Genomic DNA, 22,857 nt, shown 5'->3' with positions numbered 1-22,857 from the left:
GGACCAGGTTTTAATTGGAGATTTGAGATATGCACTTGCATGACCTTTGATAAATCCATCTGCCAATGCAAGAAGAGATCAGAGCGGTGTGCTATCACCTAAGCTCAAAGCTGCCTGAAAATATTTCTAAGCCACACCTTGGCTCCCACACTAATTTACAGAATTATTCAGGAGAAAAGAGGAAAAGCAGAGCAGAACAAACTACCTTTTGCCATGATCTCAAAGCTCTTAGCATAGCTGTGGAGTTTTGCTCAAGCCAACTATTATTAGAGTTAAGTCCCATTTCCACAGAGCTTGTGAGAACGGAAAAAATATCCAGTTTAAAAATAACACCCCCCCCCCCAACCTGAGTAAGTGGAGAGCAGGCAGAGTGAGAAAGAAGCACAGAACATGTGAAAAAAACCCTGGCCTTATTAATAGCACACCGATGCCTCCAACACCCCTGCACTCAGCCAAGATTTACCACTTTATTTCACGAGTAAGCATCCCATTTCGGTGGGTTCAACCTCTCAGGAAAGGTGAAACATGCCAGCCCCAAATGCCGTGAACGTTGCCCGAACAGAAACACTAATTCTTACCTACCCAATGCACAGATCTACGCAATCATTCCTGGACTGATACGTACAGACTGTACACCGATCCACACACCACGCTTGTTCAGTTTCTTTTCCAATTACAATTCCCCAGGAAACGAGGCCAAGACTTGCCACAAAATTACCTGTTAAAATGCTGGAAGCCTGAAGCTGCTGCCTATGGGTTCGACTTCTTCCAAAAGCCTCAGAGGCTGCGAGCGACCACACACACGGAAGAAATTGCACTACGGGGAATCCAGACATTAATCTGTCTCTTCCTTCTACCCACGTTACAGGCATTTCCTTGTGACTCCAGGAGGCTCCAGGCTGGTTCCCACCGCGGCCATTCCACCAGTAGTGCCTCCCAGTGGAGATGCAGGATTTGTTGATAGAAGATGGTTCGCAACCGGCCGAGATCTGCTGCTCCCCTCGACATAACCCGAGCTGACAAAAGGGCTCTTCTGCCAGGACAGCTGTGCCTACACCCCGACTGCGTGTTTCGGGTGGTTTTGTTGCGTCTTTTGGGTGTTTTTTGGGGCAGATAAGCTGTGTCAGCTCTGGGTGCGATCTTTTCCCTACGCCAGGGAAAACACGAGTGCAAATCTGTCCCAAGGCTGGAGCCAGAGGCCTCATTTACTGACGCCCTGCACCTGTGCTGCTGCTGCCCTGCTAAACGGTTTGCACTTGTGCGAATGCTTAGGCAGGGTACAAGGCAACGCTCAGGTGCAATAACTTAGACATTTGTTCCTGAAAATACAAAGACTCCCCCCCTTTTGGGGGGTCGGGAGGTCTTAGACAAACAGGTCCTTGCAACAGACTGAAAAACTCTCTTTTTACTTCAGCTAAAAAAGAAGAGAAATAAGTGGAACAGCAGAACCAAACCGTATCCACCCTTCTCCTCCTAGAGCCTGCAGACACCCTTTGGTTCAGTCCAGACTTCTCTCCTGGTCTTCCCCCAAACTCCTGCCCTGCCAAGCTTCCTCCGCCTCCTCCCTGGACCCTTCAGACACTGCAGTAATATCCAAATCCCTTCTCTTCTACAGGGAAAAGTCCATGCTTTCAAACCCAAGCCTCTGGAGGAAAACGTCAACCAATTTACTCACAAATACCCAACATCCATCAAGACGTGTTTCCATAGCACCTAGGAAATGTTACAAAAATATCTAGTTCTTCAGATTGCAAATACTGCCACCGACGACAAAAACTGCCCAAAACTCCACAGAGTCTCTGGGTAAGAAACACAACCAGGGGTGCTTAAAAAATACTGCCAAAATGCATGCTTGGTTCTTACTACTGTCAGAAAACAGTTGCACTGTTAAAGGATTAAAGGATTAGGAAGGAAGAAAAAAAATACATTGACTTCCTAATGCTACGTACCCTTAGGAACTCATTTGAAATACTTGTAATTCTTGCTTGTTTCTCACTTATGAGCTAGCCAAGATGTACAGACTTCATTCAGGTGGGCAGGAAAAGTATTTCAGATTTGCCACTGAAGGCTGAATTCAAAAGCAAGGCGCAGCTGAAAACACGCTCCTATAGCCAGAGGTTCACTGCACGAGCAGGACACACATTGCTGCTGTTGGGATGCTCGTGCCTATCTGCCCAATGAACCCAGAACCTACAGTTCAGAGTTTCTGTCGGGATCTGTTCCTAGCACGCAGGCTCTAGGGAGCTGTTCTCTCAAACTCGTACTTTTCCAACAGAATCACAGATTTTATGGTGCGACTTTCATGGAAGACCAGATGAATCCTGTATATAGCAGCATTTCCACAGATCAGCCCACGGTTCTCGTCCCTTTCTATTTCTGCCAAAAAATGGGAAGGGGGAAGAATCACTTGAAACAAGGGAGGGAGAGCAAAGAGAAAGGAAGACTCCAAGGGAATAAAAAACTCACAGGAAAATGCTGCGGCAGTTCTGATTTGTGCTACCTTCTGTACACGAATTTAAAGACCTAAAAAGACTAAGCGCTGCAATGGCATGTCTTGTAGCTGTGCACAGTCCTGGGCAGTCACCGCAATAAATCCCCTTCTCCTAAAAACAGGTAATTACTGGAACAATTCAGATTAAATAAGCACTTTATCAGAATCCACTGCATTGAAAGCAACGCAACATAATTACGGAAGACCAAGTTTGGCATTCCTAACGTACCCGAGATGCAAACTACCAGCAAAATAATACTGCTAAAAAAGTCTTTTTTTTTTTTTTTTTTAAAGGAAGCACACAACACTTATTACAGGAGTAAAATAAAGCCTTAAAGCCTAGCTAAAAAATAAATCCGCCTTGATGACTTTAGAAGGCAACAATGGAAATACAGACAAGGATTTCCGCAGAGGCAGAGCTTTACACAACCACAAGAAGATTTGCAATCAGTCGAAATACAATTAGAAAAGATGCCTGCCACTTACCAAGCGCTTAAAAATCACTGAATGGCACAAACATTAGCCTCCTTAATAAACTGAAACATAATGCCAGCGCTGTGGGCAGCGGGACTGAGTGAGCTCCGACCGGCTCTATTTATTAGCGTCCCTTCAATAGCAAATATCCATTAACCTATTCATTTTGCCCACAGAATGGATCGGGATGATCTCCCTGAAAGGTACGGTTACCCTGCAAATTCCTTTCAACCTGCATACAAAGGGACTAGACGAAACAGAGGGACGTAAGAGAACAACACGTCGTCTGAACGCTTTGCAAGAAATAGGGCATGTCGCCTGCCTCGCTGTAAAGCCCCGATCTAGCCTGCTGGAAAACAGAACTTACCCAGTTTGCTACTCAGTCTCTGCTAAATTTCCACTCACATTTTCTTTCAAAGCATTTAGGAGATCCAGGAAAACAAAAGTCGAGATACGATTTAACCAAATAAAAAAAAATAAATTTGAAACGACTGTTATCAAACACCTCTCAGTAACTGACGATCAACTTGTTTAAGCACGTAAAATGTACCAGAGACACCTCTCAGTTCCTTAGTTCTGCTGGAACACTTTAAACTTTACTTGATGTTAGTTTTGAAAAGCTATAGCGACGTTGTCATGACAGCTGTTTTCTGCTATCACTGGGCAACTGGGGACACACCAGGGTCATTTACGTTGCCATAAAACTACAGTATTTTAACCACATTTCTTTTCTCTCTTATTCAAGCAAGTTCTTTCCTCCAGAACATGGTCGAATAGGGTTTGGCACACTCTTTGGATATTACCTTTCTGAGGCACAAATTGAAAGCCTGGGAAAAGAAGAACACTTTATATTTAGAAATTCAAAAGTCAGGGGGAAAAAAAAAGCAGCTAATTTATGATAGGCAGACTAATAGCCACGTAACATTCACACTGCAAGACCCAAATCTTCAGATTTGGACTCACTGACCTGAATGAAATCACTTGCAGAAAATTTGCCTGCGAGAAGGCGGATTCTTAGAATCAGGCATTGGCTTTTCTAGTCACCAGACATCAAAACAAACCAAAAAAAGAACAGTAAACTATTTCAACTACGTCTAGCTTCTGTAACCAAACCTAGGGTGTTAGTAATGGTTATTGCTACCACGTACAGGATTAGACTTGGTTAGGACACGGAGAGACTAATTGTACGGAACAGGCTCTACCTGAGCTCAGCTGGGACTGGTTCAGAGCCTCTGAAACATATGCAGAACCTGGCTTTACACTATCCATCTCCAAATCTGCACATCGTTAAAGGGCAGGGGGGAAGAGGGCAGAGGGGCAGACAGAAGGCAAGAGAAAGGACAAGGTTAAATTAAAGCCTCTCCTGGAACAAACTGCAGGAGACTAACAATTTAATTTGTAGAGACAGCAATTAGAGAAACAGTGCTAGAGAAATTGAGATTTCAGTTGTTATGCATTCTGAGGTGTTGTGTCTCTGGCACGTTCTAGACCTGAAGTGAAATTCTGAACCCACAATGTGCGCAAAGAAGTCCGAGTGAAGTGATTATGCCAAGCCCATAGGATGAATAGCAAAAAAAGATGAGGTGAGATGAAATAAGCTGAGCAAACACCCAAACCCCAAGAAAACTTGAGCTGCTGAGGATGAAGGTGGATGCTACTGGTACCTGAACAACTGGGCTTAAAGCTGGCTCAGGTGTGACCACAGTGTATGCAGCCCACTTCTCAATTCCAGTGCAAACGCACGTATTACGTGCACATACCACCAGAAACAGAGTTTTAACTGTAAAAAGAGTTTAAAAAAATTCTATAAAATAGATCTCAATTCAGGTTGGCAAATGCTAGTGGAAGAATCAGTGATTTTAAATACAGCTGCCACTCACCCAATAACGTCTTTGGTATGGCTGGGAGACTCAAGAGTTACAGCTCATTTTCAGAGGCACTCTGTCCCAGTTTCAAAAACTTCTTTCAGCCCTTGCCTCCCTATTCACGTCTCAGCTCGTTTTATCCGGGGAAGCCGAGGGCCCAAAGGGAACTTCAGTGTCTAAAAACGGCTTCGTGAGCCCAGAAAGTAACTTCCCTCTAACACCAGCAGAGCCTGACCAGGACCTCAAAGCTTCCATACTTCAAAAATACATCAATCTCTTCCTAAATTACTAGCAACAGACGTGCAACCATGATCTTTGGTGCTCAGAAAGATGATAAATAAGAACCACCAGTGCAGACCACAGAGGAGGGCTCAGGCACGTGAGGGATGGGGCACATGGTCTCTCTGTGTGCAGCCATAGCCAAGTTCCTAGTGTCTGTTGCAACTGCATGACTCACAAAGGGACGTGGCTCCCAAAAGGAATTAATTTCACGTGAAAAACAAGCAGAACCACTAATAAGCCTTATACCTTTGAGCAGAAATAGCTGCTCTAGTGTTGAACTCGTCCATCTCACCAAGATTATTATCTGAAGTTAACTGCTACTGACCCTTAGCAGGAATGGCACCTTTGAAGGGCTCACGGATTCAAGGAACTTGACTATAAGAGAGGAAAAAAATAAGAAAAATCTTCTTTCTGCACCTGCGGGTCCAAAGGAAACTCCTTGGATCTCACGAGCATTCGCTATTCTGCCTCCTCCCAAACTTTTTTGGCAGGTCATTGATTTATCCGTGGATATAACCAGTCAGAGCAATAAATTTCACCCTCATTCTTAAAAATTCTACCTCAGGTTAAATATTCCCTGGCTCTTGCTGTTGGTTTGGCTGCGTGCAGGGGAAGAAGCCTCACCATACGCACTCTCCGTGATCATACCTGAAATACAAACCCTGCTCTCCCCGCCCTCTCTGAAGTCTCTACCTTTCTGCCCAGGGAGCCCTTGAGAATGTTGGCACATGCTCAGGAAGTTGAGTCTTCACACCAGAAACGAGAAGTTTGCTGTCAAATAACGTTCTTCTCCTGGAGGAAGCGTCATGAATAGGAACCACACGCCTGTTTCCCATGTTACGAGGGTATCGGTGCACAGTCTCTATGCCAACAGGCTGGAAGTGTGTATGTGCTTGCAGAAAGGGTATCTATAAATGTACATACACACACACATATATTATATATTTTGTTATATACAGCGATCTACAGGATTTGTATACCCAGTTTTAAGAGTGATCTATGAAATCCAAACAACATCCTGGGAGTCAATATGCCCAAATGAGACCTTTTCTGTAAAAAATGCTAAATCGATGGGAAAAGTCTCCAATTTCACGGACGCTAGGTTATTGCTGTGAGCTTCAGACTAGCACCAGCAGGATCTAAAAAAGATGATGGCGACATGAAGCAGGCTTCTCTGGATAAGTAAGCCGCTCCCACATAACTTGACAGTTTCACTGTGGGCACTGTGAGGTGCTAAGCACAAACAGCATTTTCTAATCTTAAAAAGAAAAAAAAAAAAGAATCTTTGCTTCTCAAGATTTTCAAGTTCTAGCAAACTTCCAGCCATGTTTAATTCCATCACCCATTCTTAACATCTCTCTCTTCCAAATTGCATTTGTATTTGGTTGCCTGGCACTTCTTTCACTTATGGGTTTATTGATTCAAAGTTATTCTGTCATCAGAGTCAGAATCAGTTTCTTTGTTTTCCTGCTGTACTGTTTTATGTGCAAAGAGCTTTTAAAAAGGCATGTTAGACTAGAGGTTTGTTTTGATTTCCCTGAGTGTCCTTCAAAGCATCAGTGCTACTGACATGTATGTACAGAAGAAGAAAAAGAGAGACACAGAGAGACAGAGGGGAGCGACAGCGAAAGCAGAAAAAAGGCATAAACAAAAACGTACAAGGGGGGAAGTAGCTCCAGGACGCTGGACGGGCTCCGTGGGCAGGGGAGACTGGGAAGGTATAATTAAAAAAAGAAAACAAACAAACAAAAAGAAGTTGGTTAAAACACGCACCCATTGAAAATGGGTTAACTTCATACAAAGCTCAGCTAGGCTACACACGGCACAAAACAGAACCACAGACCCAATCCTTCAAGCTGTTTGGTGAACACTTTGGATTAACCTCATTAGGATCCAAGAGTTCCCCACCCAGTGTGTCCCAGCTCAAAAAACCCCAAACATTTTGCACGTTTGAACTTTTAGCACAGGGCCCATCCCTGCTGAGCCAGGCAGCGAAGCACAGGATTTGTTTGCATTACTTCCAACGTCTGCGAGGCATGTGTTTACGGTTAAGCCCATGTTTAAGTACTTTGTTGAGTCCGAAACAGGGCTGGAAGATGTAACATTTCTTCATATAGATGGACAATGCCAACCACTTACAAAAGAAAACAACTCCCAGATTCGTAAATTTACATTTTGCGTAATTCGGTTCCTCACACGTTTCGCTTTCCTCCAATTCTAACGGTGCTGAAGCAGACAACCGCTTCATCATATCTTTCTCTATGCAAAAAGGAAACAAAAAGCCTCAGAGCTGCTTTTCTAGCGACAAAAGGTGTTCTTCCTCAAACCATTAATTGCAGAGAAGGCAGAGACTTAGCTCTTGCTGCCTTAGTCCCATGTGTTAGGTTTTTTTTTTCTGGATGGAAGAGAGAAAACACAAAGTCCAGGAAATAACTTCCCCACAGATCAGACCACCTCAAACCTGGGGTTTAAGCAAGTTGGCATTGTCCTGCTGAAGTCTCTGAACACGCAGCCCACTAGGCTGAACCACGGCGGCTTTCAGAGCCTGGGAGAAACACCCGCAGCGCATTTCACAGACACGTGCGAGTCCCCTAAAGAAGCTGTTTTTACACTCGCAGCATTGACCTTTCGTCCCCAAATCTTTGTCCACTCGCGGCTGGAGCTGAGAGAACAGGATTTCTTGAAGGATTGGTCCTTGGGTCTGTCAATACTGAAAGCACATTTTCTGCCTCAAGGACTTGGCGGTCCCGAGCATGTTAGTGCGCTTATTCCCTGTTTGCTTCCACGCTGGAAACCGATGACCTGTCTTGGCTCAGTAAAACTTTGATTTCCTTCAGCTTTAACGAGACAGTTGCATGTTGAACACCAAACAACTGGTTTGTTTACATAAGATTAACGAGACAGGTAGTAATTACAGACATTTTATCTTTTCATATTTTCTTTATAAAAACACTAATGAAGACATTATGCACTCAGCAGCTGTTCAACCCAGGCATCTGCAGCATGTAAGTCCTATTTGCACCTGATTTTTATTTTTATTTTTAAAAAAAAAACACCCACAATCTTTTTTTTTTTTGTTTTGTCCAAGGATTAGCAACTGGCCTGTTTCAAACCAGGCATGACCTCTTAAGAGTCCGTTACGATTGCAATCGCCCCAACGCGATGAATGTAGCTCAGTTTGCATTTTTTGCAGTTCAAATTAATTCATTCAGCGCTGTACCAGAGCCTTCAGGAGATAAGAACAGAGTCTGTTGCCTGACCCAGACCTAAATTTCAATCCTCCTGAAGTTCAGTGGATTATCTGTGTTTGGCCTGTTGACCCAGATTAATCTGTTATTTACGTTTTAAAAAAAAAATTATTGGTTTACAACAGCTTGTAATACTAACAAGGACCCTTTAATGCGTCCTTTTAGTTACGTATCAGAAGAGTGCGTTTACCTGTTAAATCTAAATTAAATGAACGGATGAGACAGGAATTCGAAAAATCCTCCAGAAAGTTGGGCAGAGCTGCTGGGCTTACTCATTCTTTTGTCCTAAGCAACACTGAGGAACTGGTGAGAATGACCCCTGAAGTTTTAAAAATGCTCATTGTTTTGAGGAAAAAAAAAAAAACACAACAAGGGAAACATTATCTTACACCTCTACCTGTCCCACTGCAAACTGCATCTTTATTTGTTGTTTCCCCACTGAAACCAGAGGCTCCCCAGCAGCCACCACATTTAGAAACCTTCGAACAAATGACCACGCCAAGGCACGCTGCAGCAAAGATTCGGTACGCAGCGAGATGCTGCTCGTTAGCAAAAGACATGACACAAATTGCACGTATGAGGTGAAGTGTGAGACGTGATTTTAAATATTGTTAAACTACAAATATCCAGAATTATGAGAAAGAATGGACTGAAACAGATAGCTGGGACACGCTGCCTGTGGCTGCTAACTATGCCGAAACGATGAGTGGGACAACAGGAACACGCACACACACACACATGCACCCTGCTCCCAGAAAAGACCAACCACAGATGGACAGAAGTGAATGAGAAGAGTCAACACAGCCACAAGCAACAGGCAATTCCTAAACGTTCACTTAGAATGAAAAAAAACCAAAACAAAAGTTATTAACTTTGTACTCTGAAGCAGCTCAATGGATATTTAAAAGATTCGCTGAATATCTGAAATTCAAATGCGACCTTTCATCCCGTGTCTCTTTAAAAATCTTCATAAATACGAGCTGATTCCACTTAGTGTGGCACTGAAATTCAGCTAACTTGTCAGCAAATGGTACGAGGGATGAAGTATCTGCTATCAACTCAATATAATAACTCAGGCGACGAATTTATCATTAAGAGTGTTGTATCCGAGTAACAACGCAGGAAGAAGTTAGAAAAAAGGCAAGTGCCCAAGCAAATTGGGATTTGGTGAGCCCACACGACCTTCCTAGATCTTCGCAGTGGTTTTTACACAAACAGAAACAGGCTACCAGTTTGCACCCTGCCTCAAAACCAAAGCCTTTCCTTACTGCACTGAACATGAAAAAAATGGGGCACGGGCTTAGTACAACACTGAAGGGAAAACACCACTCAGCAGGTAACCTTCCAAGACCTCCTGAGCATCCCTCTTCTCCTGGTACGACTTTCTCACGTGTACAAAGTTTGAAAACTTTGTTAAGCAGTGCTGAAACTCCCTGTAACTCCCCGGTGATAGCGGGTGTGTGCCCGCGTGCACAGGCGGATACATATCTCTGCAAGCATCTCCACCCCCAGCAGTATTTTGGGAGATGATGGCTTTGACAATCCAGACTTCATCTCCCAAATGTATTTCAGGGGTGACTGAAGGCAAAACCAATTCTTACTTTGAATTTTCAGAATTGAAATCCATCAAATGGATGGTTTTCCTGTACGGTCCATTTTCTTTCATTCATCTCAGGCACTGGCTGTGTTATCGCTGGTGTAAGCATGTGCTGCCACAGTCAAAGAAAAATACTGCTTCTAAAAGCAGAGTCTGCACTTAAACCCAACCCTCCTCTCCCATTCCCTGTGTTTCACTCACATTTGAACTCCAGTCATTATTTGTACTGCATTACAGACCACGGCAATATTTTATGGCTCTATTAAAACGCTATCCCCATCACTTCTGCAAATCAAACCCTCTAATTATAAATAATAATAAAAACGCAGGGCAGGAAGTTCTTTGCTTTCCATCTGCTTTTCATTCGATTACTCAACTCAGCCAAGTCTAGGGACTATCAACACGAGGAGTTCTATGTTTGTAAATTCCTTCATGGCAAAGAGCTTTACGCTGCAGATACAAAATGTCCTAGATGCTCTCTCTACACATCATTTCGATCAAAGAAAATAAAGTTTGCATGTCGATAAGTACGTCTTAGCAAGCCCAAATCTAAAACTTCATGTTAATTCTAGCTGTAGAGTAAGGGCAAAAGGTCCAAGTGGTTCCTTTTAGAAGTCTGTTCCTTGGGGAAAGGCAATCCGATGCTCCAAATACAGGTAAAGGGAGAAAATTAACTGGTGTGGCTATTTAAGTGTAAGAGAAATGCCCTCTGAGCCACAGATTAGAATACGCTCACCACAGGGGACAGGGGTGAGGAAAACGCAGGCTCTTCTGCATTACCCCAGCAACGCAATTCCCAGCGAGGCTCCGGAGGAGCCACTGAGAACGATCCGATTTCACATTTGGCAGCAGGGCTACCCAAGCCGCCCGGGGTGCTCCACAACGCCCGTCTGCCCCCTGTGCCACCTTCCTGGACGGTGCTGACAAGGCACTCGGCTGGTGCAGCTGCGCGGGAACCCAGCCCAGGAAACTGGAACTCCTTCCTCCCCCTCTTCACCTTCTCCCCCCTGCTGTATTTCAGACATTATTTCTCCCTCCAGGCAGATAGGTTCTTCGAGTTCTCCAGCATCACATTCAACATGCCTTAACTATGGGAACCTCCTCCCCGACTCCTGCGAGCTCCTGCCAAGTCACAACTTCTGCAGCAACCGAGGAAGAGTCTTCCAGGCTTCTGCCTCCACCTTACAAGTACTGTTAACTTCCCAAGGTGGAAAAAATAGAAAGCATAATGCTTTATGGTATCATAACTGCTGCGTGCAAAGGAAGGGCAGGGAAGGATTACAGAAACAGCTGCAACAGTCGTTCTAGCAATCCTTACGTCTGAAAGCTCATTAGCGTTCTTCTAGAGCAGCCTTTCGCCCGTAATTGTACGCACAGAACAACTATCAGGGAAGGTCAACAGGGGCAGCCTCATGACTTGGCAGTATCTTTCAACTTATTACTTTTAATAGGACTTGGGCTTTTGGTATCAACTTCATAACAAACATTTCCCAGGACTGAAAGAGGAAATCCACCCCCTAGTGTGTTGTTAAAGCCAAATAGAATCTATTAATCTATGCGGCTTCATTATCTCTCATTAAAGCAGAGCAAGAAACTACTCACTAGCAGCTCATGCCATTTAATTGCCAAAGACGTATTTAATAATAAACACTTGCTTATGATTCTATCTATCATCCTGGCCTGCATTCAGATTTAAAGCTGCCCTTGTCTCCATGCTTTAGCTGATGGAGTACAGAGAAGCGACTGACGGCAGTGTTTAGCGATCGACTTCAAACAACAAAAGGCAGCTACTGGATTTATGGAATGACCACCTGCTGCAGTGCTTTGAATTGCCAGTGAGCTCTGGGACACTGATTCTAGCAAATACATTTGCATGTTCCCAGGAATAACAAAGGCTGGAGATACCAGTGGCTGGGAAAACTATTTCCCTGAACTGTCAGCTCTTTGAAGCATGCAGATTAATGCAGCGCGCCGATAGCCGAGGGTGTTCATGACTCTACCACTGAACCAAAAGTTCCAAGCTGTAACACAAGATCTGATAAAATGCATCTCCCTCAGTAGAAGTCAAACTGTTGAATCACATCTATTTGTTTTAAAGTATCAAGTCAGCAATCTTGTAAGATAAGGAACATCATTAAAAAAACCCCAACAAAACAGATGGAAAGAACACCAGTTAACCAGCTTCCAACTCAACTTGCCGGCTGCATAGTGTTTTAAGAAAGATCAGCAATTTCAAACTGCTTCTCTTGACACAAAAGATACACATAATATACGGGAATATAAAGATTTCTTTTTAAAAGATCTGAAGAGTTAAACAAAAGCTTCACCACCAGCAAATTCTGCAGAGATCTCAGTCACACCAGCACATCTAACTAACTGCCATCACTTCCAGTGCATACTAGGATGACAGCAGAATCAGATCTCAGGCCTCCTTTTCTATTTATTTTTCCTTTCCTCAGAAGAGCTTGGTATTAACTCGCCTGTGTTTCACACAATACAGAACTGTGCAGAAGGCAGCAGGAAGTAGATGGAGTCACGCACCCAGCGCTGAAGCAATTAGGATTCCAATTTCAGTTATGCCCGATTTTCTCCATCAATCCTCAAACAGAAGGAAGCTTCCAGTACCTAATCAATCTACTCCATCTAAGTCAGCATAAACATTTTTTGGGCCACCTGTATGTTCTCTACGAAAAAACCCCTAACATGCAACGCTCTCTGGACACCGAGAACGGGGATGTTGCACGGAATCGCCAGTTACAGATTGCTGAAGGTATCTTAAATTCTTACAAGCTCAAAGTCTTTCAAATCACGCAGGAGACGGATGTTGATACGAGCTTACAAAACACCGCAGATGAAAGACATTCAACAGTGGCAACTATTCAGAGAGAGGTAATGTGTGGATGATCGACACATAGAAAGGATCACGTGGTACATATAAAGGATGATCAACACACAGAGTGTAACACGGTACGCATAAAGGAGGTATTAAACATGGAACACCAAAAAGATTATCTCCATTCTCTTTCACTGCATCATAAAAGTTACTATACATACCTGGTTTTGGCACAGAGTTGGTCACGGACTGAGGAACTTTGTCGTTAATTAGTTCAACGCACTCGCTAGGAAAAAACCCAACCTGTAGTAAAAACAGAGAGAGAGAGGCAGAATATTGAATGCAGTGGTTTTAAGATCTGAACTGTTAAACCAGCAACTGTTAAACATTTTCCTCGAACTCTGCTTGCCTGATGCTCGATAACATTATCCAACTTAAAATCACCAGCATAACAGAAATAATTTTTCAAAATTATGCAGGCAAAAATTCTACAAACCAAACAATTAGTTCTTTAAAATACAATTCTAAGACTGTTTTCTAAGCTTGGTACAGAGGACAGAGAGATTCAACTTGCAACAGAGACGGGAGAGGATAAGTGTGGCACACACCCTTCTATCTCAAGTGGAACTCGAGAGAGTCAGAAAGACTTTAGCTGGGTTCCTGCACCTGGCTGCATGTACGTAACAAGAAATCTAATGAAGAGAGCAAGATGTTTCAGCTCTTAGCATCTCAATCATCTGTACTCAAATCTCACCGACACTTGACCTTTCTTCACTGTCAAAATACTATATTCAAAGCACTTTAACATTTTATTCCTTTAGAAAACTGAAATCAAATATGGGTCAATATATTTGCAGGTCTGTATAGCCCCATGACAGAAAAAAACTGCCTATTCTCGTACGACAAGCGAGGTGAAGACCCTTTGAATGCACAAAGCCCTCTACTGTGTCCTAGCCCTGCTGCATGCACCTGATCTGACGAGCGGGGGCAATAAGTGATACTCCTGAAGCATTCAAATTAAGTGTGTTTAAAGACCTTGCTAAAAACATTCGATGTGGTTTTAGCCAAACTGAATTCAATTCAACCTTAGAACTGAGAAGAGGTTTAATAAAATATACACCGAGTAAAATGAGTTCTACGCTTGTAAGTAAGAAGCCAGCAACTTGACTAGAAATACACACAAGTATTTTTAGAAGAAACAGCATGATGTAGCAAAAAAATCTCTAACAAGAGCCAGAACTCGTGCGTCCTCTCGCATCTGCTTCTGAAATGGACGAGGCAGCGCAACCGTTGTGCCTCAGTTTCCCTATCAGCAAAGGACGAGGGAGAACAGTGCCACATATCCGTTACTGAAACCTGATGTGAGAGAACAGCTGACAAACCTACTGCACAGGCTGTTTAACCCTCATGATTTATCTGCTAATCAAGCTGAAACCGAAAGAATATTCCAGAAACAAACCCCAGAGGCAAGACCCAAATATCTGAAGACGCTTCAAAAGCAATGACCCAGCCCTGGGCTACCACATCGCAGCGCTAGGCAAAAAAATTCTGACAACCCCTGAACGCAGCTGCTTCTCTGCTGCCAGCACCACTGACAATGAAGACATCTCCAAGCCCCAATTCACAGCAAGGTCTGGTGACCCAGTGCTTTCAAAGGCTACTCTGCAGCGGTCCTGACCTGACCTCTAACACGGCGTTTCCCCTGCATCCCCTCTAACTCAGGAACGCTGGAGAGGCTGTCTAAACTAGCGTAAGGGTTAAAGAGTAGAGCACGGGGAGGATCGTCATGTTTTGTTGGAACAGGACGTGCCCGCAGAAATTCACACGCCACTCGGAGTATCTGGGGAGAAGTGGAATTATTTCCCTTTCACAGTTTAAGGATTCAGGCTAAGATTGACCAGATAGGAGCTTTACGCTTCCCGGCATCCCAGCCTTCTCTCCTCATGTTCCTTCTTACTCTCGTCCCAGGTCAAAGTCAAGCCAGACCAGAGCCTTTGGCAATTTTTATCCTTCATCCGTATTTCCAGACCTTTTTCCTCTCTCTCATATCCCACCTCCTCACCCAACACAGCTTCTGTGTTGTGACATGTAATTCAAGCACCACCAGCCTTCTGAGACAGCCCGTCTAAGCCAGCAGCAGGATTTCCTGTCCCATGTCAGGCATGTGATTTGGACAGCTGAAAGGATCAAGTCACTTCACGCAGCCACGGTTTGGTCAAGCGCCGCAACAATGCACGGCAAAGAGCCAGCAGGTGGGCCCCAAGCTCATCCAAACAGGAGAACTGGGCCAGGACTGCTGCCAGTCATGTTAGCACATCTATGGAATCCATGGGGAGCCACGAGGCAGGCAGCTCCGCGAGTCTGGCAAACAGTCCCTTCTCCATTTAATTCATCTTGCACAACTCCCCTTTTGTCTCCAAGGGAAAAAAAATTATCTCCTTCCTACTCCAAGTTGATTTTCACCCATAAACCTCCAACCAATTTAGTAGCAGTGTCATGGTGTGTCCAGGTAAACACTCCAGACATTGAAACCATCCCAGATTCCCTAAGGGAAGCCACAGTTAACAGTAATACCAGGTAACTTCTCCTTCCTCCACCCCGACAACCCAGCAAGGTGATGTTTGTCCAAGTAAGAGGACAAACTGTAATCCATCATACTTAACATTAAAGACTCAGAATATGCTCTTTGTTAAGACAGTGACAGCACGGGAACAGACCTTCCACCAGCAGCATTATGGATCAGTAGACAGTGCTTCTCTGATCGATGGTTCCCCGTAATCGAGACGGGCCTGTGCGTTACACTGCTGCTCAAGTGACTCACGGAACTGCAGAACCCATCCAAAAAACCAAGGTAACGTATGGCTTCACCCAACCACTCGCTCAGCTGGGTGTGCCGGTTTTGCGAGGAGGTGATATCCTGGAGTTATACAACACAGTGGTGATTTTTGTGCAGTTTATAGACAGAAATACGCCGATTAGCACCAGAAAACCAGTAGGAATACTGGCATCACGGACAGCGGCCCTTCATCAGGCAGCTCAGAGCTCAGGGATGCTGCTTTGCGAGGAGATGTTGAGACACGGGCTGATTGGTACATACTCAAAAAGTACTGCTGTTCAAACAAAATACATTATATGGTTTTTGAATACTTGACCACAGCTAAGAGTCTCTCTTGGACATTTCCTGTGCAAGAGATGCAGGAGACCATTTTTCAGTCAGGAAAAATGTACGACATCCACCGAAAGTCTCCGCGCCATCACACAAACAACACACTTGGGAGACTCCACAGCCGAAGCATTATAGTTTCTTTTTCTCAACGCTTTGAGAACTGTTTTTAATTGCCCACAACATCTGTGCCTGAGATGTGTAAAGAAACCTGAAGTGCTTGGACACCACCTTCCATTAATCTTAATGAAAAATGGTGGATCTGAATCCAACCCAAAATCCCATACGGTTGTCAAAAGCTCATTTGCCTTTGATCGTTAACATCACGTTTCTCCTGTTTCTGGGTGTAATAAACACGAATTTAGAAAGGAAAGACCCAAGATGGTTACGTCACTGTTTCTAGGTATCTCGGAACCTTTCCCAAACAAAACACTGTACCTGTTCTCAATGTATCACTTTTGCCACGCTCACAACCAATAACTGTAACAGAATTTTTAGGGAAAGAGATTTTTTTACATGTGCTCGTGTTGACAAGCTCCCTGACGTTAACTTACTAGTAATAGTTTTGATGGTTTACATTTTCTGACTTATTTATTCTAACTTTTCTTGCAAGATCCCCAAGAGATCATCTTCAGGGTCATAACTTGTGCCTCATTCCCACCCACTTAAAAGACGCTGCTTTTCCTCCCATGGAAAGTTTTCCATGATTTTGTATAAATAAATGAGTTTAGTCCAAGAGTTAATCTCAACAGATGTAGCAAGGCACTATTAGAGCTTGAGCCAGGATTAAAGGATTTGGCAACGTACAAAAATTAATAGCGAGGGTTGTATATATTTAGATAAATACAAGGTCATCTAAAGGTTAAAAAAATCACTACACACCTTAACCAAAGGGGGAAAGCACAGGCTACTGTCGTACGCAAACATTTCTGCAACAGCTACTATATCTTTTTTTTTTTCCACTTTTATGCCAGCATCTGCTAAAACTAGAAGATACATGAGGCTTTGAGGGGAAAAGTCAAAGTAACAGTAACAATTTTCATTGGAGGAGGAGGGAACTCAAACAAATGACAAAGCGGCAGCAACAGAAACAGCAAATGAAACGATGTTTGAGACATTTCGATGTTTTTTTGGTCTTGACACAGGCTAAAGTACGGGTTAAATTTAATTCAAAAAGCTTTTCTCTTTTAGTTTTAGATCATGATAGGCTAGCAAAACCTAACGGTGAAACATCGACTTTTTATTGCTTGTTTGGTTTTCACGAGCAGAATTGTCACTGCCAAGTAACTTCATAGCAGGGGCTAGGGCAGAGCACCCTCACCCAGTTTCCCAAACTGGGGTTGCAGTGCAGCTCCTGTCAAAAGTACTCACCCACTTCAGAGGGGCACCAGTTACAGGAGGAATGGGACTGTTAGTCCTCTTATGCTGAACTCCTGTAAAAGACAGCTGAATGTCTTGGCCGCAAACCCCTTCTAATTTCTTTTATTCACCAAAAAAGAAACGTCTGTGTGGGATGAAACATGTTAATCACCCATTCCTGACGGGTACAGCTGCACTGTGGCAAACTAGGGGCGGCTGGGCGAAGGCTCTTCCCTCAGCATTCCCGGCTGCCGGAGCAGCTGAACGCCGAACGGTACCACCGAAGGTCACGGGCGCTCCTGCAGCGAGGTGGGAGAAACCTCTGCTGCTCAGCTCGGGCAGTGCAGCCGCGGGGACGGCGAGGGGAACGCCAGCACGAGCGCCTCTGCCCACGCGAGCTCCTGCTACGTGCCTGCGGGAAAAAAGGGGCAGAGCGGGAAACTCGTGGCAAATCGGTTCAGATGTCCTTTTGCCCAATCTGTTCCTGCAGTTGGCACTGCTCTACAAATGGAAGTGGCCATCTGGCCGAGGAGTGACGTCACTGGTGACACGTCCGCCGGGCTCTTGCACGTCGCCCGGTTTGCAGGTGATACCATTCACCACCCGGATGGCTGTCTCTCGCACCGAGTTCCCAAATCAAGGCAACGTGAACCAGAAAACAAACTTTGGCTTCTCAGTTAAGAGCTGGTGTTTCCAAAGCGACACCAACCACAAAAACGTGCCCTGCCTTCCCGGGCTGTTTTTACTTATCGGTACCCTATGTTCGTGTTGCAGAAAGCACCAGATTTAAGATTTTAGGATACTGCTTAGAAATCCCCTTACTTTTCCCATCTTGATGTAAATATCAAGAATTCTAATTAGTAGATATTAATAGGAGAGACTAATGATTATATTGGGAAAATAAGTCTCAAATGGAATAAATGATCAAATATAAAATACAATCTGTATTGCCCATGCTGCCAGCATACTGCTGTAAAATTCCAGACCTAAGGTATTCATTAACCCATGATCTGTTAGTGGTTAGAAACAAGGACAGCGTGTTGCAGTCCAAGATGTCTGCAAGACAGGATTTGTGATGGTGCCCGTTCTGTATAATCTTTGAATCATGACCAAGGTAGGTACGAGCCAAGAGCCTGCGAGCCAAGGACGTGTTCCTTGACCAAACATGGTCAATTCGAGGAGTGGTCAAGACCTCCGACTCACAGACCACCTACCCAAATCATACCCCCTACTCACAAGGGAAAGTAGAAGACTACAACAGAGGCTGCGCGCTAATTTGTATCAGAAGCAAAAGAAGAAGAACCAATCATCGAGAGCGTGAAATTAAATATGCATTGTATAGACTGAAGAGGTATGAATTTAATATACAATATATTTGTTGACTGCCACGTGCAGGCGGACATCTTTGGGAAGGATCCCATGTCCCCGGTGCGCACCGTCTCTATGATCTAACTTTCTGTAGGTAAGTTTTTCTTGCCCACGGCAGGTTTGCAACATTCACATCACAAACACGTCATGGATTAGAGAACGATGCGCAAGAAAAAAAAAAAGCCCTCAACTAACAGCTCGTTTTACCCCTAAAGCTTGCATTCAGGTTCAGCAGGGAAAGGCCTCCAGTTTCACCACCAGTTCAAGCTCATGGAAGCACAGGCTGATGGAAAAAAAAGCCCAGTCCACCTCTGGCTACGCACACTCCCGTGCATTGTGTTGTGTCACCTCTAGCAGCCGTGCAGCAGTGTCACTAATGAAGCTATACCCAAAAGACAGAATTATTCAGAACATCTAAAGGCAGTTGTGCATCCAAAAAAGGGCCTGTCCCTAGTGATTCAGCTCTCTGAAACAGAGCTACTGATTGAAAAGACAAAGCATGAAGAAAAAGAAGAGGAGAACAAAGAGGGCTGGAAGGCTGTTAGTGTGGAGGTGGCTGTAATTTAGGTAACAATCTTAACAATGAAAGCAGTGACTCACTAAGGGCATTTAAAAAGAAAAAGGCTGGAGGAAAAATATCCCTAAAATCATTTTACTTTAACCAGAGAAAATGATAAGAAGCCTAGCGGGATGTTCTGTTCTGCACAGGATTAAGCATCTTGCAACGCAGACATTAGATCAGGTACTGGGAGAGAGGCACCCGCAACTGTAAGACACAGAAACCCGAAGGATAACAAAAATGGTGATTCACTCCTGAAGGACAGCTCTGGCTGGCAAAGAATAACTTGACTTCCACACTGAATCAGAGCTGCAGTTCAAACTGAACATGCTTGCAACCTGGCAGGTCCGCTTTTCTGGTGACATCTGCAGACCTGCCTCTGTTTGCACAACACAGAGAAACCCTTTATTTATCCTAATAGATGGGGCACACGCAGAAATGAACGCGCTTCTGCCCACACGTACACAGTCACGGCTGCTTTAAATGCACAAAACCAGGGAAGTTCTTTTAAGTCAAGAAGTGATTTTTTTTCCACCTTCGGCAAAACCTCGCTCTCCTCCTGTCAAGACGTGATTTACAACGTAAGCTGTGGTCCACTTGATAAAACCTTGCTCCTTTCCTAGCACAAAGCAAAAACCTGAGAAGTACCACGAACAAACTGGCCAAGCACGTCGTCTTTGGATCTCCTCCTCTTACCTGCTCTCAGAATCACAACTATCTGGCAAGACTGTCTTTGTTGATTTATTTTGTTAATTAAAATGACTGGACCAACAGATTGCTATCATGTTTACAACGGCTGTTCTTCCTAAACGACAACAGAATTCTTTGCCTATAATAAACGCTTTAAAGGCTGCACAGCTTCATCCGTACTTAACACATATTACTGCAACAACATTTTTCACCCGTACATGCTGGTACACTTCTATCCCGAACCGTAACACATCTCTAGGTTTGCTGTACCAACACCAGAGATAAATCTCCTTTCTCCGGATTCTTGTCTCGCTGCAGCAGTTAGAATGGTCAAAAAACTCCCGTTACATCAGGAAATGCACTTTTTGTGCACACTCACGGCTTGTGGGCCTTAAGCTTGAAACGCAGGTTAAAAACCCCTCTCCCTCTTTGTACAAGGCTAGAATCTTGGTAGCTGACGGTGTTTCACGGGAATGAAAAGCTCTTGTAAGTACAGTTCAAAGAAATGACGAAAACTGTCACTTCACAGGAAAAACGCAGATCAGATCCGTGGCTGTGTGAGGAGATACGTTCATGCAGCAATAACTGAGCGAGCACTGCTTATGAAATTACTGCCTGGCAACTGAGATGCAGCTGCTGAGAACCACCTCTGAGCTAACCAGCTCTACTCCGCAGTCCGCAGGAGCAGAAAGCCTACAGCTGGCCTGCTACCCTGGCTCAGCTGAGAGGCAGGAACTTCTTCAAACACACTAACTTCATTTACAGCATTTGGGCAAACACATCCTGAAAGCTACTGAAACACCTCTTGGGGCTGCCGCGCTGCCAACAGGGTGGTTCGGCGGCCGCAATCTGATCCACACTGTGAAGGGCTCTCGCTTACAATTTAAGACACAAGATTATCCCACCCCTAATTTTCTGTTAAGCACAAATACGGTGCTCTGTTTCTGCAGCTGTTCAGATCTATTGTGTCAGCAGACTGACTGTGCGCGGCTGCAGACAAACCCCTCTCCAAGCAGTTTGCTCATCAACGTATCTTTATGCTGGGAAAGCACAACAGGGTTGCTCTGATCCGAGAGACAGAAGGCAGTGACAAACTGCAGAAGAGCTCCCTGGCTTCTCGTGTCTTTAATCACCAGTGACGCTTCTCAGAGCTAGTCACAATTTCAGCCAGCCTGACGGCAAGCAGGGAGCTTGCACGGAATAAAGGAATCTGCATCCTGCATGGGGATACCACACACCTGGAATCAGCTGCACAGATCCCAAAGCAGTTTTGCTTTACTGTTTCACTCCTAAGTGAAATGCGACGGAGCCTGATCATTCCAAGCAGTACCAAGCATTTCATTAATTTTTGATAGGACAGCAAATACAGCTTTAGGGCTTCTGAGGTCAGAACAAAAGTCCCACAAAGACATAACACAGTTCAAAACTAGAAGAACAGCAGTCAGGTTTGTTCAAGAAATATCCATGTTTTAACTCCGGAAAAAAAAACTTAATTTCAGAGCAGGTATCGTATGGCCACACTGCTCTGCTTTTATAAATGAGATATTATCTGAACTCCCACATCTGACATGAAGCCAACAAAAGCTGTATCTCACGTGCTCTGGTTAATCAGACAGAAATGGAATCGTGTAACTAACACTCCATTCAGATGGGATTTGTAGTGTTTGGAGATCCAATTGCACACAGCCCTGGCACTAATGACAGCAGAACCACAACCTGGATCTGGCCCAGAAAGGTCTGTCAGGGAAAATCTGAGGTACTTTGAGAAGACTTTCCAGGCCAAAATATACAAGTGTCTGGTCAATTCTGATCCTCTCCAGAGCAAACTCGTAATTCCACCTACTCACAGACAGCAACTGCAGTACGAAAATCCCTCCTACTCAAAAGGAGCTGAAACGTGAGACACTACCGTGTGAGAAGGCAGAAAGTCAGTTACCCCAACCCTCAGTAGCTTTTGGGTTCTGTTTTGTAAATAGAGGCTTTTTTAAAATTAAATTTCCTAATGAGAAAATCCAAGCTAGGGCGTAACAACTCCTTTGGAAGGGAACTGCCATTTAAACACAAAAGTTTTGGTACCTAATTCCCAGGTATGTTTAGAATCTTCTGAATATTCAGCCTCAATCTCTCTGCCTTAACATTTACAGCGACCAGTAGTACCACCACGACACAATACACGCGGGCACGAAAGCACAGGTTAGTCGGGTGGCTTGTCCAAGTCAGTGGCAGTGTCTTATCAACCGGCTTTCTCTGAATCCGCTATGTTCTGCCTGATCAGGTTTTAGGCAGTGGAAGGAATGGGATGATCTGAGGGACAGCGTCAGCTGCCTTGGAGTGGGGGCAACATAAGCTTCCACTAACATCAGGCCAGCTGTCCATCAAAGGGTCATGGCTATCCCCAGCTCACAGTTAGGCAGGGAGAAACCTTCCTATGAAGACCACACATCTGCTCTAGCCCAAGTCCAGAGAGAAAGGGGAAGCCCTCTTACACCAACGCAGGGACACTCTGCTTCTATCCATGAGCAACCCTGTGCAGGCACAGCAGCTCTATAACCACCCTGCTGAGTCCCCTGCTTTTATTTAAGTTGCACTGTCACGTGTGATGCTTGCGCCTACCTGAAATCCATGTTTGCCTCTCCACCACGTGGTCAGCTCCTTTGGTGGCATATCAATAACAGACACTATGTCTCCCACCTGCAAAAGAGTGGCAACATCAGTGGCAGCTTGCAACGGGGCTAGGAGGAAAGCACAATTCCAGTAAAAGCATTCTTCAGCGCTGCAACGAACTGTACAGCTTGCGAGCGACGGCACCGATGCCGATCCTGAGCCGTCTGCCTTTGGAAAACCCAACCGTGAGGCAGAAGAGCTACTGCAATGCACGACACGCAGGATACAGCTGCTCCTGAGGAACCAACTCACAAACACAGCAGG

General features: G+C 44.5%; 1 protein-coding gene across 3 annotated transcripts in view; it reads right to left on the bottom strand.

Moving 5' to 3' along the window:
- Positions 1-22,857, bottom strand: part of ARHGAP32 (Rho GTPase activating protein 32) — a 171,430-nt gene that overhangs the window by 40,404 nt on the left and 108,169 nt on the right. For 2 of the 3 annotated variants that reach the window (XM_086476848.1, XM_086476849.1), the window contains exons 9-10: positions 22,543-22,620; positions 13,012-13,093 (exon numbers count right to left, since the gene is read on the bottom strand). In XM_086476848.1, coding sequence (XP_086332974.1) covers positions 13,012-13,093; positions 22,543-22,620 — 160 coding nt within the window. Of the gene's footprint in view, positions 1-4,167; positions 4,243-6,771; positions 6,823-13,011; positions 13,094-22,542; positions 22,621-22,857 lie in introns of all 3 variants that reach the window. The other variant, XM_086476847.1, reaches the window with a different exon arrangement.

Source organism: Leptosomus discolor, chromosome 22 (assembly GCF_034619465.1).
Source record: "Leptosomus discolor isolate bLepDis1 chromosome 22, bLepDis1.hap2, whole genome shotgun sequence".
Classification (NCBI taxonomy): domain Eukaryota; kingdom Metazoa; phylum Chordata; class Aves; order Leptosomiformes; family Leptosomidae; genus Leptosomus; species Leptosomus discolor.
This window is presented reverse-complemented; position numbering and strand designations above follow the sequence as displayed.